We start from the raw sequence: 17775 nt of genomic DNA, 5'->3' as shown, positions 1-17775 counted from the left end.
TCATTATACAGTTTGAAATCACACTGAGAAATAAACTACTGCAATTTTCTTAGGTAAGGTAGTACCTTATGGTGAAAAGTAAATAATTTAGATGCTTCTTCAATGACAACAAAGGCAGTATTATTTGGTAGCCTGTATCTCTAACATCAGTGGACCCCAAGGAAGAATTTAGGCTAAATGTTATGATAAACAAAATATTTTATTGGCTAATTTACTCTTCACCAATTCAGGAAAGTACTTAAAGTCACCTCTCTTGATAAGTATAAACTACACAAAACAGCAAACATGAGATGCCCAACACTGCTCAAACCTACTGCTGTTGAAATCAACATGAGTTCTACTGGTGCCTTGAAAGCAGAGCAGAACTAGGTCAGCACTGAGCACTGCTGCAGATACCAACATGACAGGTGTGATGACCAAACAGATCCTTTCTCTGTTTATTTTTTTTCACAAGGACTATTAACTTGTGTGGTAGGTTGAGAGAAGGCCCAGCTCTCCCTCCCCCACAAAGAAAGAAACCACAGCTAGCCCAGTTGGAGAAGCAAAGGGTAGAGCTGTATTCACAAACCATATGGAATGCAGGTTATATATACACAATGTGTACAGTATTTACAATATATACAGAAATACACAGCAAAGAAAATAATACAGAACAAGACTCCCTCCTCCGGACAGAGGAGGGTTCCCCCTCGGTACCCACTCTCTCCCCATACCTCCCTTTTTTCCCCAAAAGGGCTAGAGAGAGAGAAAAGGTAGTTATTAAGGAGGAAAATTCTTATTAGGCTTCAAAGCACATGCAGGGATTAGTTTTGCTTATCTGGCATTCAAGGTCAAACTCCAGCTAGTTGCTCAGAAGCAGACAGGCTGGAAAAGCAGGACAGAGAGGAACTGAGCAAAAATTCCAACTGAACTAAAACTTAAAGTTGCATTCTACCAATCCACCAATGAAACTCGTTTAGACCTATCTTTGTTTTCGTTTTAATACCAAAAACATTCAGCCAGAGTATCCCAGCACTGTCCCTTTCTTAAAGGCACAGCCTCAAATAGTCACAACTTGTTAGAACCTACTTTAACTGACAGGCTTTCCTCTAAAGTAGCAATCTTCTCTCTTCCTTCTTCCACACAGTTTTGTAAAGTTGCCTTCTCTTTATTAAGTTGTACAATTCTTTCTTTCAAAGCACAGATCTCCTCTTGTTGTACAAGGCCTTGTCTTGAAAAATTATCTGGACAGAAGCAAAAAGATCTCATTTTTATTAATCCAACCCATTTGATATAAAAATTATTTTTATACACTTCTAAAGCATAAAAGAACATCACAAAAGCTCCCCTTCAATAAAGCACTGAAGCATGTACCTTTCCAGAACAACAGAACATAGTACTTCTACAACTGCATTCTTCCTTAAATCATGGCCTTAATTTACTTGTCTCAAAACATATGTATCTTTAATCAGCAAATTACTAGATCATTAAAAATTACTTTCTCAGGTATTACAACAATAACAGCTTAAACAGAGTTAAAATAGATAGAAACAACATGTAGACTACAGTGTGTAATGGCTGATGAAATAGAAAAGATTGATATCCTGATATTACTAATTTTTCTGAAATCCTTTTTTTATGTAAATGAACTTTACATAAAAGTGAATGAGTAATGTATTTAAAAATTCAGCAGCACTTCAAAATTACAAAGATAATAATGAATAATAATGAAAAAAAAAAATCTATTCACTACAAAATCAGATTCTAAAGGCTGTCTCTCCCTGTCTTCATTTGGCTAATAAGGTGTTACACAGTACATTTACCTTTAAATGGTCAGAGAATCAATCCTTATATGATCTACATCTATCTCCTTTCCAGAAGAGAAACACAGAAACCCATCATACAGTGAACCTTACATATCATAAAAACCTCGTAGGCTGCAAGTTGCTATTTAACTTTAGCTTATTGAATAATACTTTTAACCACTTCCAGGAGATAAAACACTGAAAGTATAACAATGCATGGCTCAGTCTTTCAGGATCACCCTAACATCCGCACACAGTGACGATCGGCATAGCCATCTTCTCACGTGCCTGCTGCTCATGATTGTTATGTCACCAGTGGCAAATTAAAAACCCCAGCAGGGGCTTGCAGGGGCTGCATTTCAGTGGGAAGCTGCTGTGCTCTCACTCGGCTGCAGCCAGCCGCACGTGCCGCTGCGCTTTTTCTAATCTTTTGTCGAGTAGGTCATGTGGCCAGGGATAGGGATGGCTGTGACTCACAGCAAAAATGCCTTCAAAAAATCAGTATCGACCCAGACTGGGGTGGAACATAAGCAGGTATGTGTCTGGGTATCTGGCTGCAGAGAGTGCTGGAGCCTGGCACTTGAGATGCAGGGTAGTGGGGACAACTCCTGCATTAGGTGTGAGCAGATCAACTATCTGCTTAACCTGGTGGCCAAACTGAAGGATGAGGTTGCTAGACTTAGAACTGTAAGGGAATGTAGAAGGGAGAAGAACTTGAGTAACCAGGCTCTGCAGGCTCCCCTAGCAGAGGCTGGTTATCCAAAAAGCAGAGGGGAATGGACACAGGTTTCTCTCAAAAGACGCAAAGTAAAACCTCCTTGCCTCCCCTCACCTTCCCCACTGCCCTTGGAAAACAGGTATGGGGCACTGGAAGTCGAGGGTGAGGTGATTCTGATGCCGGGGGACACACAATCTGAGGTTTTCCCTAAGGCTAAACAGCCTAAGGTTAAACAGCCTTCCCCCAGCATCAGGACTTGTTCCCTCAAAAATAGCAGGAGGGTAATTGTTATTGGTGATTCCCTCCTGAGGGGAACAGAGGGCCCCATATGTCGGCCAGATCCTTCTCACAGGGAAGTTTGCTGCCTCCCGGGAGTTCACGTTACGGATGTTACCAGAAGACTGCCTAGTCTGGTGCATAATAGCTGTACAGTTAGGGAATGATGATGTTGCAACCAGAACTCCCAGGGCTATCAAAAATTACTTCAAGGCCCTGGGAGAACTGGTTGAAGGGTCACGGGCACAAATAATTTTCCCCTCAATACCCTTACTTGCAGGAAGGAATACCAGAAGGAACAGGTTGGCAGCTATAATCAACAAGTGGCTTAGAGGCTGGTGCTACCAAAAGAATTTTGGATTTTTTGATCTTGGAGAACTTTCTACTGCACCAGGTCAGCTGGCAACAGATGGAGTACATCTGTCCCAGAGGAGGGGAAAGAATACAGTTTACAAGAATGGCCTATGCCTCAAAAGGAAAAAGATTCTAGGAAGGGAATTGGCAGGTCTCATTGATAGGGTTTTAAACTAGATTCAAAGGGGGGAAGGGGCTGAAACCAGTCCTCCCAGGAGGAGTCTGGGGGTGATAAGCTGTAGCCAGGGGTGAAACCAGCAGCCCAGCTGAAGTGCATGTACACTAATGCACAAAGTATGGGCAACAAACGAGAAGCTGGAAGCCTTGCTGCAGCAGGAAAGTTATGATGTAGTTGCCGTCACAGAGATGTGGTGGGATGACTCGAATGACTGGAGCACTGCAATTGATGGCTACAGGCTTTTCAGGACAGGCAAGGAAGAAGGGGTGGAGGGGTGGCCCTGTACATCAGGGAGGCACTAGATGCCATTGAGCTAGAGATCAGGGATGAGTGGGTTGAGTGCTTGTGGGTGAAAATTAGATGGAAGATCAGCAGGGCAGACATCCTGGTTGGAGTCTGTTATAGACCACCCAACCAGGAGGAAGATGTTGATGAAGCATTCCATAGGCAGCTAAAGGCTGTCTCAAGATTGCCTGCCCTTGTTCTCATGGGTGACTTCAACCTGCCTGATATCTGCTGGGATATCAACACAGTAGAGAAGAGGTAGTCTAGGAAGTTCTTAGAGTGCATGGAGGACAGCTTCTTATCCCAGGTGCTGCGTGAGCCTACCAGGGGTAAGGCTATGCTTGACCTCCTCTTCACCAACAGGGAAGGGCTGGTGGCTGATGTGATGGTCAGAGGATGTCTAGGGTCCAGCGATCATGAAATAGTTGAATTTTCAGTACTCAGTCAATCTAAGAGGGAGAGCAAGAAAACCTCCACTGTTGACTTCCAGAGGGTGGACTTCAGGTTACTCAAGGAACTAACTCAGAAGGTTCTTTGGGAAACAGCCCTTAAAAACAAAGGGGTCCAGGAGAGCTGCACCTACTTCAAGGAAGAACTCTTGAAGGCGCAGGAACAGGCTGTGCCAATGTGCCGGAAGATGAGCTGCTGGGGCAGACGGCCAGCCTGGATGGGCAACAAACTTCTAATAGAACTAAGGGGGGAAAAAAGGGTGTATCATCTTTGGAAGAAAGGCGAAATAACCCATAGAATGTTTAAGGATGTTGCTAGGTCTTGCAGGAAAACAATTAGGGAGGCAAAAGCCCATTTAGAGCTTAGACTGGCCTCTGCTGTGAAGGACAACAAAAAATCCTTCTATAATTATATTAAAAGCAAGAGGAGGGGCAAGGACAACCTCCACTCCTTGGTGAGAGTGACACGGAGAGGGACGTTGTAACAAAGGATGAGGAAAAGGCAGAGGTACTTAACACCTTCTTTGCCTCAATTTTTACTAGCAGGAGAGAATGTCTTCCAGACAGCGGGTCTTCAGAGCTGGCAGATGGAGGCAGGGAGCAGGATAGCTTCCCTGTGATCCAGGAGGAGGTAGTTAGAGATCTCCTCAGCTGCTTGGATCCCCACAAGTCCATGGGACCAGACGGGATCCATCCTAGGGTGCTGAGACAGCTGGCAGATGAGCTGGCCAAGCCACTCTCCATCATTTTTCAGCAGTCCTGGCTCACTGGAGAGGTCTCATACGACTGGAAGCTGGCCAACGTTGTGCCCATCCACAAGAAGGGCCAGTTGGATGAGCCAGGGAATTATAGGCCTGTCAGCCTGACCTCAGTGCCAGGCAAGATTATGGAACAGGTCATCTTGAGTGCAATCACACAGCACTTACAGGATGGCCAAGGGATCAGGCCCAGCCAGCATGGACTTAGGGAGGGCAGGTCCTGCCTCACCAACCTGATCTCCTTCTATGATCAGGTGACCCGCCTGGTGGATGTGGGAAGGCCTGTGGGTGTAGTCTACCTGGACCTCAGCCAGGCCTTTGACACCGTCCCCCATAGCAAACTCCTGGCCAAGCTATCAGCCCATGGCTTGGCTGGGAGCACACTGTGTTGGGTTAGGAACTGGCTGGAGGGCCAAGCCCAGAGAGTGGTGGTGAATGGTGCCACATCCAGCTGGCCGCCAGTCAGTAGTGGTGTGCCCCAAGGATCAGTGCTGGGCCCCATGCTCTTTAACATCTTTATTGATGATCTGGATGAGGGCATTGAGTCGATCATCAGTAAATTTGCGAATGACACCAAGCTGGGGGCAGGTGTTGATCTGCTGGAGGGTAGAGAGGTTCTGCAGAGGGACCTCGACAGGCTGGACAGAGAGGCAGAATCCAATGGCATGAGATTTAACACATCCAAGTGCCAGGTTCTGCACATTGGCCACAACCTGGGGTTGCTGGTTGATGGTAGGCTGAACATGAGCCAGCAGTGTGCCCAGGCAGCCAAGAGGCCAATGGCATCCTGGCCTGCATCAGGAACAGTGTGGCCAGTAGGAGCAAGGAAGTCATTGTGCCCCTGTACTTAGCACTGGTTAGGCCACACTTTGAGTACTGTGTCCAGTTCTGGGCCCCTCAGTTTAGGAAAGCTGTTGAGTTGCTGGAACGTGCCCAGAGAAGGGCAGCAAAGTTGGTGAGGGTTTTGGAACACAAGCCCTATGAGGAGAGGCTGAGGGAGTTGGGGTTGCTTAGCCTGGAGAAGAGGAGGCTCAGGGGAGACCTTACTGCTCTCTACAACTACCTGAAAGGTGGTTGTAGCCAGGAGGGGGTTGGTCTCTTCTCCCAGGCAACCATCACCAGAACAAGAGGACACAGTCTCAAGCTGCACCAGGGGATGTTTAGGCTCGAGGTGAGGAGAAAGTTCTTCACAGAGAGAGTTGATAGGCATTGGAATGGGCTGCCCATAGAGGTGGTGGAGTCGCCATTATTGGAGGTGTTTAGGAGGAGACTGGATGGGGTGCTTGGTTACATGGTTTAGTTGATTAGGTGGTGTTGGATGGTAGGTTGGACTTGATCTCAAAGGTCTCTTCCAACCTGGTTAATTCTATTATGTCCTTTCTAGCTGTGTCGAGTTTTGTATATATTTCTATTTACCCTTTTTCCCTATACCTTTGTTACCTTCCTTTTACTCAAATACCTTTTATATTTTGTTAAACTTACCTTTTTACTTCCAAATTGATTCAAGACTGTTTCTTTTGTAATTTTACCTCTCTTTCCTCCTCCTGCCTAATTTGCTTTTCCCTAGCAGGGAAAAAGGGGAGAGGGAAGGCAACCAAAATCTGTTACATTTTGGGCTTTTGGACTAGCAGAAAAACTTAAACCACAACAGGTGGATTGAAAACTGGATGAACAGTCAGGCCCAGAGAGTGGTGATCATTAGCACAAAGCCTAGCTGGAGGCTGGTAACTAGTGGTGTACCCCAGCATTTAATTTTGTGTCCAGTACTGCCTTATGTCTTCATTGATATCCGAATGATGGGGCAGAGAGTACTGTCAGGAATTTCCCTGATGATACAAAACTAGGAAGAGTGATTGATACACCAGAGAGTTATGCTGCCCTCCAGAGAGACCTTGATAAGCTAGAGAAAGGGGCTGACAGTAACCTCATGAGATTCAACAAAAGCAAGTGCAAAGTCCTGTATCTGGGGAGTAACAACCGTGGTACACAACCTGGAAAGCAGCGTGGCAAGAAAACTGAGTGTCCTGGTGGCACAGTGAACACAAGCCACCAATACGCCCTTGATACAGCTAAGGCTAATGGTGTCCTAGGCTCCATTAAAGAAAGTATTGCCCGGTGGTGATCATTCTCTGCTCAGCACTGGTGAGATGCATTTGGAGGGCTGGGCCCAATTCTGGGCTCCCCAGTACAAGAGGGACATAGACACACTTCAGAGAGGCCAATAAGAGGTCATGAAGATGGTGAGGGACTGAAGCATCTCTGCTGTAATGAAAAGCTGAGAAAGCTGAGACTGTTTTGCTTAGAGAAGGCTCAGAGGGAGATCTTATAAATGTCTATAAATACCTGAAGGAAGGGTGTGCAAAGAGGACAGAGTCAGTCCCTTTTCAGTGGTGCCCAATGGCAGGACATGAGCCAATAGTACACGCTGAGATGCAGCAGAGTTTCTCTGAATATCAGGAAACACTTTTTTTTTCCACTCTGAGGGTGACAGAACACTGAAACAAGTTGCTGCAGGGACATTACAGAGTCCCTTTCCATGGAGATATTCAAAAGACATCTACATATGGTCCTGGGTGACTGGGTCTAGTTGGCCCTGCTTGAGAAGGAGAATTGGACAAGATAAACCCCAGAGGTACTTTCCCGCCTCAACCACTGTGTAGTTCTAAGTGTTCTCACTGTTTTACAGAGCAGGAATGGAGTCACAAAGTTCAATTGAAAATGCTATCTGATTATTTTGGATGCTCAAACTGCAATGTAAATTTTCAGGAGAGAAACTATTACATGTTCAAAGTAACAGCCATAGATGGCTGCCACAGCTGTGAGTGCTCAACATTTCTGAAAATTAATAACCCATGTCTCAAATCAGGCACTCTCAAAATAGGTCACATGTATAGTTATGGAGGAATTCGGAAAATACTTATAAATTTAGACTGAAACATGCTTCAGTCCGATTAAATTCTGGTGTCAAATTCTGAAAAGTCACTATTCAGCTTTCGTGAACTGATTTCTTTAAAAAAAAGGAAAAGAATACTTAAAATACACTTAATTTGGACACAGTTCCTGGGAAGAATCAAAATAATGCAACAACACACAGACTAACATGCTTGACAAATATTAAGTCATAGAATTGTCAGTGCTGAAGGGACCTCAAGGATCATCTAGTTCCAACCCCCCTGCCATGAACAGGGACACCTCACACTGGGTCAGGTTGCTCAGAGCCCCATCCAGCCTGGCTATAAAAACCCACTACAATGGTCCCTCCTTTACTGTACCAGGTGTATAGGACTTTTAAAACAAACAATGTGGATTTTAATGTGGACAAAACATCTTTTTCTCTAGTCTTATCAGGAGTGTCTTAAACACTTTAGCCACAATATTTTTTTTTAATTAAGTTCACTTTCAATGAAATGCTTATTCATTTGAGTTAAACATTCATCTCAAATGAAATATTTAAATCCAAATCACTGGAATTTGAAACTTGTAATTAACAGAAAACAAGATTTTTTCAATAGCATTAGTCAGCTCTAACATTAGATGCAGTTAGCTATAGTTTAGCTTTATTTTCCCTTCCTGAATTAAGCATTGCATTTGAAAACTGATTACGTCAACTGCATCTATAGAAAATAATAGAAGACTTCTAACACAATACTGTTGTAATTTTGGAACTGAGAACATACTCCTTGGCGCTACAGGAATAATTTCTTTATCCACCTCCTTTACTCCCATAATATAAAATGGTACAACACACGCTACAGGATAAATACTAAAAAGGATGTTTCCCTGATTCTGTCATCATCATCATCTCATGGTGCCAAGAAGTGCTACTGCCTTAGTGGATATGCTGGCACACTGCACACTGGTACCAACATGCATTGTTCAGCTGACAGAATGTATTGTCACAAATTTACTTGCAAGAGCTTTATTATGTAGCTTTAAAATACAAAAACCTTCCAATGATGAAAGAGAACAAATGTTGAAATGTTAAAATTTTCAAAAGAATATTTATTTGCTTTCAACACTTTTTCTTTCGACACTTCTTCTTTCGACACGTAAGAAAAAAACAACAAAAAAACCCTACCAATACTATAACAATAGGCCTATTGAATTTTATTACCAAAAAATGTATCTGTTACTCACCAATTTTTTCATCCAAAATCATAATTTTCTCTTGAATGACTTGCATTTCATATTTTTTCTTATCAAGGCTTTGCTGAGCCTCTGAAAGACTCTGTTCTGTCTTTTCATTCAATAAACTGAAAAAGCAGAATCATTAAAAAGGAGAATTCAGATGTTTATATATTAATTTTTTACCTTTTTGAAATGTCACTGAAATCACAGAAGTTAGGAAAAGCAAGGTTCTTCTGCATATTTGAGACTATTTGGGATATTGTAGCCTTAATCTCTGAATACTAAAGTCTGAATATTCCTGTAAAGAAAAAGTAAGAATTCTTTACAATGGGTGGAAGTAATAACTTCTCAAAAATTATTACAATAAAAATCATTGCTTTGGGCATACATTCGAATGCCTGCCCTATTTTAAGTCACACAGTGATACTGATTCTCAAACTGTTGACAAAACTGAAGAGAACTCTAGGGCAGGTAGAGAAAAAGATACTTCAGTAGCAGCAGCTAATCTTCAACAACCTAATTTTTACAGTATTTGTAAATCTGACAACTTATTGTAAAGCAGTGATAACTCAGGACTGGATCTGCAAAAAAGTTTGCATTATGTTGGAAATTACAGTACCCTTGAAAAGGTACTATGGGCCAACACAATATTGCATGCTAGCACCCAGCATCCCCACCAATCAAAATCCAACAAAAAAACCCTGCAACACCTGTGTTGACTGCACCAGCCACTTGCAAGGACAAATAGGGTTGGGAGAGTGGTTGCCTAACTGAATAATATTTAAATAAATACAAAAGGAAAAAGATGCAGCATCTTATCTTGCAGACTGTTCACTCTGTAGCCTAGTTCAGACTGATTTAGTCCTTCCCATCTCACCACACAAACTTTACATGACTGATCCTTCCCTCAAGTCAGTAAATAACCCTTTTTCTTATCTGGCCTATATTTTCTTCTTTGAAGGCTTTGACTGAGTCTAGGCCCACTACATGCTTCTGATCATGTTTAGGAACTTCAGCTGAGCAGCAGGCCAAAAACCCTAAGCAAGGCTTCAGTTTTATTTCCTCTCATGACATACCTCCAAGACTAAGAAAAAGGTGTCTGAAACTAACTACACGTGACACTCATTAGTTTTTTGTGTTTGCTTGCCTCTCTAAAACAGTTTTTAAAAAAAAATAGTTCATGTGCAATTTACCAAAAAACAATCCCTGAAGCTTCTAATAGAAAGCTCCTAACTTTAAGTCAGAGTGAATTTTCATTTCTCACTGAAGATGGTTTTCAGCATACCCAAAAGCCAAGAATATTTATATATAAATAAGCAATGAGAAAAACTATTTCACTCCCAAAAGAAGGATGGCTCATAACTATTGTAAATTCCTTTCCATTTGAGTTATGTAACAGTTATGAAAACAAATGACCACAGGCTGATGTTACTCAGCAAACTAATGCAATTATGTACTTTTCCTTACCTAAGTGAAGCATATTCAGTTTTCTTTTGGCTCAGCTCAGCTTCAGAATCCAGTGCTCTCCTTGTCCATCTTTTAATCTCAGTTTCCAGAGAATCAATGGTGTCTTTCATTAGTGCCACTTTGGACATCTGTTCTAACCGCTCACTGTCTAACTACAAGTACAGTTAAATATTAAAAGCCAAAACTAGAGCTGATTTATAAATAGAACTTCTATTAATTCAAATGCTACTCTGTATTTAGTGCAAATCTTTAACTGAAGATAAAATGCCCAAAAATCTCATTACTCAGGGCTTGACTCCAAGTCTACTGTCAGCAAAAAGATGAAATATGATTTTTGCTTCCTCTGAAGGACAATCAATTTCCTGTCTTTCAGATCTCTGGGAATATTTTCATTTTTCATGTAAATTTTAGGTTGGAATTATGCCCATGGGAAAAAATGTTTGGCACTGATCAACATTAATAGTTTTCAGTGCAACATAACATAACAAAGACCATTATCATGAGTGTATGAAGGGAGAAATCCCTGTTCAAGATACAACATTACCAAGCCTCTGGTATGTAGTAAGCTTTTCAGTACTAATGCCATTAATTTTATATTGATGTGTTGCCCTTAAAGGGTACCAAATGAATAGTCCTAAAACAGGACTATTCCAAGTATTCACTACACATCATATGTCAAGTATGTGATTATAACTAACTTACTGCTTGGAGTACTCAGAGCTATTTAAGCCTACATCATAGATGCACTCAGTTTAATATTATAATCCTCAGAACTAGACTTATGAACCTGGTAGAATTTTAAAAGCTAAAGGGAGAAGAGAAAATGAGACACAATTTATAACCACAAGATCTATAAGAAAGATAGACTACAGAAATCAATGTTAATCTATTTAAAATTTAAGTTCTACCAAGACTTAAGATTTATATTCATTTTATTAATGATTTAATTTTCTGTTTTAGCACCACACCTTAGCAAAAAATTTCACACACAAGTAACTCAAAACTCTATAAATAGGACTTGCTGGGACAGTAAAATTACATTTAGTTTTAGAGCATCAGGTCTTAATAATATACAGCATAAGATAATTAGAAGGGACTCCAGGAGTATTCTAGCCAAAACTCCTGCTCAAAACATGGCCAGCTCTGAGCTAGGTTGTTCAGGGCTTTGTCTAGTCTAGTCTTGAAAATCCCGAAGGCTAGGGACTGCTTGACTGTCCTAAAAATGAGAGAAGTATTTAATTGTATTCAGCCTGAACCCTTCTCATTTCAACTGATGCCCACTGCTGCTCATCCTTCCACTAGGCACTGCTATGAAAAACCTGTTTCTGACTTCTGGATGAGTACTGGCAGGTAGGACCTACATGCCCCTTAAGCCACCTCTACTTCAGGCAGAACAAGCCCAGTTAAAGAATCACAGAATGGTAGAGGTTGGAAGGGACCTCTGGAGATCATCTAGTCCAACTCCCCTGCTAAAGCAGGTTCACCTAGATCAGGTCACACAGGAACACATGCAGGCAGGTTCTGAAAGCGGCCAGAGAAGGAGACTCCACAACCTCTCTGGACAGCCTAATCCAGTTCTTTATCACACTCAAAGAAAAGAAGCTTCTCCTTAAATTCAAGTGAAACTTCCTTTGTTCTAGTTTGTACCCACTGTCCCTTGCCTAATCACTGACCACCATTGAAAGGAGCCCAGCCCCAAGATCATGACTTCTTCCCTTTGGTTATTTATAGGCATTGATAAGATCTGCTCTCAGTTTTCTCCAGGCTAAGCAGTCCCAGGTGTCTCAGCCTCTCGCAGTAAGAAAGATGAGGAGCCCAGAACTGGACACAATACTGCAGGTGCAGCTTCGCCAGGGCAAACCAGAGGGGAAAGAGAACCTCCCTCAACCTGCTGGTCACATTCTTTTTAATGCACCCCAGAATACTATGGGCCTTCTTGGCCACAAGAGCACACTTCTGGCTCATGGTGAACCTGCCATCCACCAATGCTCCCATGTCCTTCTCTGCACAGCTGCTTTCCAGTAGGTCAATCTGTAACCTATATTGGCACATGGAGTTATTCCTCCACAGGTGCAGGACTCTACACTTGCCCTTGTTGAACTTCATGAGGTTCCTTTCTTCCCAAGTTTCCATCCATTCAGATCTCACTGAATGGCAGCACAGCCTTCTGGCGTCAGCCACTCCTCCCAGCTTTGCATCATTATTAAACGTGCTGAGGGTAAAATTTGTCCCTTCATTCAGACTGCTGCTGAAGATACTGAACAAGACTGGATCCACTAGTGACCCATGGGGAATACCACTAGCTACAGGCCTTCAACTAGACCCTGCATCATTGATCACAATCCTCTCTACTCTGTTGTTCAGTGAGCACAACCCAACTTACTGTCCACTCATCTAACCCATACTTCCTAAGTTTACTTATGAGGATGTTATGGGATACAGTGTCAAAAGCCTTGATGAAGTTGAGGTAGACAACTTCTGCTGCTCTCCTTTCATCCACACCCTCACAGAAGGCTATTATGTTGGTCATGATTTCCTCTTCGTGAATCCATGCTGACTACTCCTGATAATCTTATTTTCCTCCACATGATTAGAGGTGGCCTCCAGAATGACCTGTTCTATCACCCTTCCAGGGACGGACATGAGACTGACTGGCCTGTAGTTTCCTAGGTCCTCATTTTTGCCCTTTTGGGAGATTTTTCCAGCAGTCTGTTCTCAGAAGGGTGTTGCAGCCTCAAGTATCATGGGAGCCCTCTATTAAACTCACTTCAGTTTGGAAACGTGTTTCTTGTATCATGGTGGCAAAACTGGATGTAGTATATTCCAGATGTGGTCTAATGAGTATTCAGTAAAAGGGGACAATCACTTACCTTTGAGCCACTGGCCATGTCCTATTCACACAGCCTAGTATGCTCTTGGCCTTCTTTGCCATCATGGCACACTGCTGACTCACGCACAACTTGCTGTACACCAGGGACTCCAGAGCCTGAATTTTCAGCAGTGTTGCTCCAAAACCCATTGGTTCCCAATCTGTATTGGTGCTAGTGGGTCTTCTTCCCAGATTCAGAACCTGGTATTCATTCTTACTGGACTTCACAAGATTCCTGTTACCCATTATTCCTACCTATCTTAGTCCCTGTGGATGACAGCCCTGCTTTTGAGTATATATATCAACAGCCTTCCCCAACTTGGTGTTACATGCAAAGTTTATGGGCACATATTCTGTGGCCTCCTTCAGGTCACTGATAAAGATGTTCCAGTATCTGAAGGGGGCCTACAGGAAGGCTGGGGAAGGACTTCTCAGGATCTCAGGTAGTGATAGGACTAGGGGGAATGGAATGAAGCTGGACGTGGGGAGATTCAGGCTGGATGTGAGGAGGAGGTTCTTCACCATGAGAGTGGTGAAGCCCTGGAATGGGTTGTCCAGGGAGGTGGTTGAGGCCCCGTCCCTGGGGGTGTTTAAGACCAGGCTGGATGAGGCTCTGGCCAGCCTGATCTAGGGTGAGGTGTCCCTGCCCATGGCAGGGGGGTTGGAATTAGATGATCCTTGTGGTCCCTTCCAACCCTGACTGATACTATGATACTATGAAATAGGACAGGCCTCAGAACAAACTTCTGTGGTGTTTTGTGTTAACAGGCCAAATTGACTGCTACCTGATAAGAGACTGACCATCCAATGAAGTTTTTCCCCATCTAACTGCCCACCAGTCCAGACCATAGTAAGATGGGTGGGCAGAAGGGATACAAGAACACCATGCAAAACTCATGTCAAAAGCTCTGATAAAGAACATCCACTGCTCTCAGCCTGCTGTATCATGATAGAAAGCAGTCAGGTTTGTCCTGCAGGATTAACCGCTTGTACTACATTTACAATTCCATAAATAATCATTCTCCCTTACATTTTCAACAGCAGTTTCTAGCTCTTCAATTCTCTGTTCCAAGTGAGCCTTTTCATTAAACGCAGTCTCTTGAGAAATCTGTATCAAATAACAAGATCAAGTCTGAACTCACTACAGACATGTAATGCAATTAACTCTCAAGATTAGAATAGAAATCTTTAGCAACTTTAATTGCATCACTTGTTTTCATGTTAAAATAACCGGGGAGGTGGGGACGCTGAATCAAACCTTTAACTGCTCCCTGAGGCTATCACGTTCTGTAGACATCCTTTGGAAATCTGACAGTGCTGTATCTCTTTCTATCTCCACATGTCTCAATATAGCTTGAACTACAACAGTACTTTTAGGAGTTCTGGGACATTTGATAACTTCCTGACGAAGTTTGGAAATCTCTTCCTGTGCCTGTTTTTAAAAACAGCAGCAGAACAGAAATATGGAATAGATAATGTAATATATTACTGTATCATACAGCTAGTAAAGCAGAGCATCCCAGAAACTGTGCAATATCAAAAATAAAGTAATGATTTGTGCATATATTCTTTGATTTGGGAAAGCATTCTTAATTCAAAACAGCTCTTACAAACTTGTAATTAATTGACAGATTCAAATAACAGAATTTCTATAACTTTTTTCTATTTATTGGACAACTGCTTTGCATTTTTCTTCCTTTTTCGCATACAAAAAAAAAGGATTTTTTTTCTTGTGCATCACCTTAAGATATTTTTATTAATTATATAAACAGAAATAAAATCACCTGTTCATAAAGATTGACAATTTTTTCTTTCTCAGCTCTTAAAACCGTGAAGTTACCCTGAATTTCTGCCACATAGCGCTCATATTTTTTCAGTGTTGACTTAAGTTGTTCACATTCTTCCAGTATTTTCAAAATTTCTGGATCAGAACTCACTCCCTTAAAAGAACATAAAGAGATGTAAGGTTAAAGCAGAGAAACAAAACTTGATATGCTTTCTTATTATACCCAGTTTGGAAATTTCTATGAAAATGAATAAACCTTCAACCTAAGCTCAAGGCAGTCAGAACTGTACATGTACTTTTCTTAGTATTAAATCCTAGATACACGTAACATTTTTTAAAATAGATATCTATTTTGAGTAGGAAATGTCTACCACAAATAGTACTGACAATCATGTTAATTATTACTTAATGTAAGCAATTGTCAGCAACTGTTAGAAGGCAGTGTGAAACAGCAATTAAGTTCACATTATTGGCCCATTCTCATCTTATACATCCCTCTGTTTATAATCAGTTCATTTTTCTTCCTGGTAATTATGGCTTTGGTAATTTAGCATAAAATAAACCAATATTTTAAAACATGCATTCTGCCTCTTCCAAAGTATTTTCCAAGCTCACCTGAACAGATGGAGATTTTTTTGACATGCTGCCACAAGGAGAGGTTCACTTAGAACTTAAAAATATGTCTTTAAGTATCTTCAGCAAATGCTCGGTCTCCCTTTTGTAGTAGTCTCTGTCCTCTTCCAATATCTTAATAAAGGTATCAAGCCTTGAAGCTGACTTCCCTTGCTTTATTTCAACTTCTGTTTGTAAAAAACCTACATGTGCAAAAATGAGAGAATTCAGTCACTGAAACAGAACTTTTTAAAGGAATGATACTTCAATGTGAAATAGATAAACATACTCTTCAAAATGAAAATGAAGCAGACATCTAATTAAATATTCATTTTAAAAAGTAACTTCTGAATGTCTTTATTTTCTCATTACTATATGTGAATGTCCCTCTAAAATCAGTCTAACAGGATAGAAAAGGACACAAAAGATAAATGTTAGTTGAAATATATCTGTTTAAAACTAAGGAGGGCAATTTTGACTGTTTGAGGCTGTGCCTTTAAGAAAGGGACAGTGCTGGGGCACTCTGGCTGAATATTTTGTAAACAAAGACAGGTCTAAGTGAATTTCATTGGTAGATTGGTAGACTGCAGCTTTAAGTTTTAGTGCAGTTGGAATCTTGTTCAGTTCCTCTCTGTTCTCCCTTTCCAGCTTGTCTGCTTCTGGGCAACGAGCTGGAGTTCTGACCTTGGATAACAGATAAGCATTAATCCTGCATGTGCTTGGAGGCCTACTAAGAACTTTCTTCCTTAATAACTGCCTTTTCTCTCTCTAACCCTTTTTGGGAAAAAAGGGAGGTAGGGGGAGAGAGCGGGATACGGGGGGGAACCCTCCTCTGTCAGGAGGAGGGAGTCTTGTTCCTGTATTTTTCTTTGCCGTATATTTCTGTATATATATTGTAAATACTGTACATATTGTGTATATACAACCACATTTCTTTTTTGCTTGTAAATATATCATTCCTTTGCTTTTCCAACTGAGCTAGCTGTGGTTTCTTTCTGTTGTGGGGGAGGGAGAGCTAGGCCATCTCTCTCAACCCACTACAGCAATTAAGTACATTTTTATTGGAACATCTAATGAATTTTTAAATATGCAAGAAATGAGGCCACTCTGTTTGCTTAAGATCCATGAAAGATGAATCTCTGAAAGGGATATAATGTGCAAATAAGTACAGCTGAAATCCCAGAAGATGTGGGAGTCTAAAACAGATTCTGAAGTTGAACTGCAATTCCAAAGTTCAAAATTGCACAATAAATTCCTCTCCATTACAATCTGTCTGTTTGAAGTACCTGGATTCATGAAAGATTAAGTACGTAGGGAATACTAAACTCTGCAAATTTATTATTTTTGTTAATACATATACAGAAGTAGGTCTTTAAATCCCCCAAAAGTTATAAATGCATCATCTAAATATCTCAGTAAATCTAGCAATTGAATCCCAAACTTTCTGTCTGAAGGACTGAAACCTTTGTAGGGTAATTGAGCAGTAAACTTTACATGGTCAGAGTGTTGTTTTTTTCTGGAGGGAGGGTCTTTACAGGACTGTGGCATAAGCTCAAATATTCTATACAGAAAAGAAAAAAAAAAACCACACCTCTCCCACTACCATAAAATTTGAGACTAATTCTAAATTACAGTAAGATATTAGCTTGAATACATATAAATATTCCCTACCAATTTATAGTGGAAACAAGTGAATGAGTCCACTTAATATATTCAAATGTTAATTTAACAATTGCATCCTTGGATGTATTTCAAAATATTCCAACAGTATTGTTACAGCTGAAAGAAGACAGAATATTAAGACAGAAATTGCAAATATAAAGTTATTTCTTTCTGTTTTGCAAGTCATTTACAAGGTACTCAAAACATTTATATGCAATTTTGTAAGAAAAATTATTAATATTCTCAAAAGCAAAATCATTACAGGCTAGCTGTAGAACTGAAACAAATACTCATCCATCCAGGCACTAAAAACTAGAAATGAAAACATGTTTGTTTATCCATTCTATAACTTGCCTGTTATCAGTTAAAACAAAGCAAGAGCATTTCACTTGTACAAGAATTAATTTCACACAGAAACTATTTGATTTCATAGCTACATATATATGAAT

At 41.1% G+C, this 17775-nt stretch overlaps 1 protein-coding gene across 1 annotated transcript in view; it reads right to left on the bottom strand.

The window, feature by feature from the left end:
• Positions 1–15757, bottom strand: part of LOC137441353 (testis-specific gene 10 protein-like) — a 29585-nt gene extending 13828 nt beyond the window's left edge. Inside the window, exons 1-7 of the mRNA XM_068138760.1 lie at positions 15668–15757; positions 15051–15206; positions 14525–14698; positions 14297–14374; positions 10398–10549; positions 8940–9055; positions 1069–1223 (exon numbers count right to left, since the gene is read on the bottom strand). Coding sequence (XP_067994861.1) covers positions 1069–1223; positions 8940–9055; positions 10398–10549; positions 14297–14374; positions 14525–14698; positions 15051–15206; positions 15668–15694 — 858 coding nt within the window. The 5' untranslated portion in view covers positions 15695–15757. The remainder of the gene's footprint in view (positions 1–1068; positions 1224–8939; positions 9056–10397; positions 10550–14296; positions 14375–14524; positions 14699–15050; positions 15207–15667) is intronic.
• Positions 15758–17775: the final 2018 nt, after the last annotated feature.

The sequence above is a fragment of the Melanerpes formicivorus genome, unplaced genomic scaffold (genome assembly GCF_026170545.1).
Source record: "Melanerpes formicivorus ecotype bairdi unplaced genomic scaffold, bMelFor1.0.p_v2 SCAF_1, whole genome shotgun sequence".
Taxonomy (NCBI): domain Eukaryota; kingdom Metazoa; phylum Chordata; class Aves; order Piciformes; family Picidae; genus Melanerpes; species Melanerpes formicivorus.
This window is presented reverse-complemented; position numbering and strand designations above follow the sequence as displayed.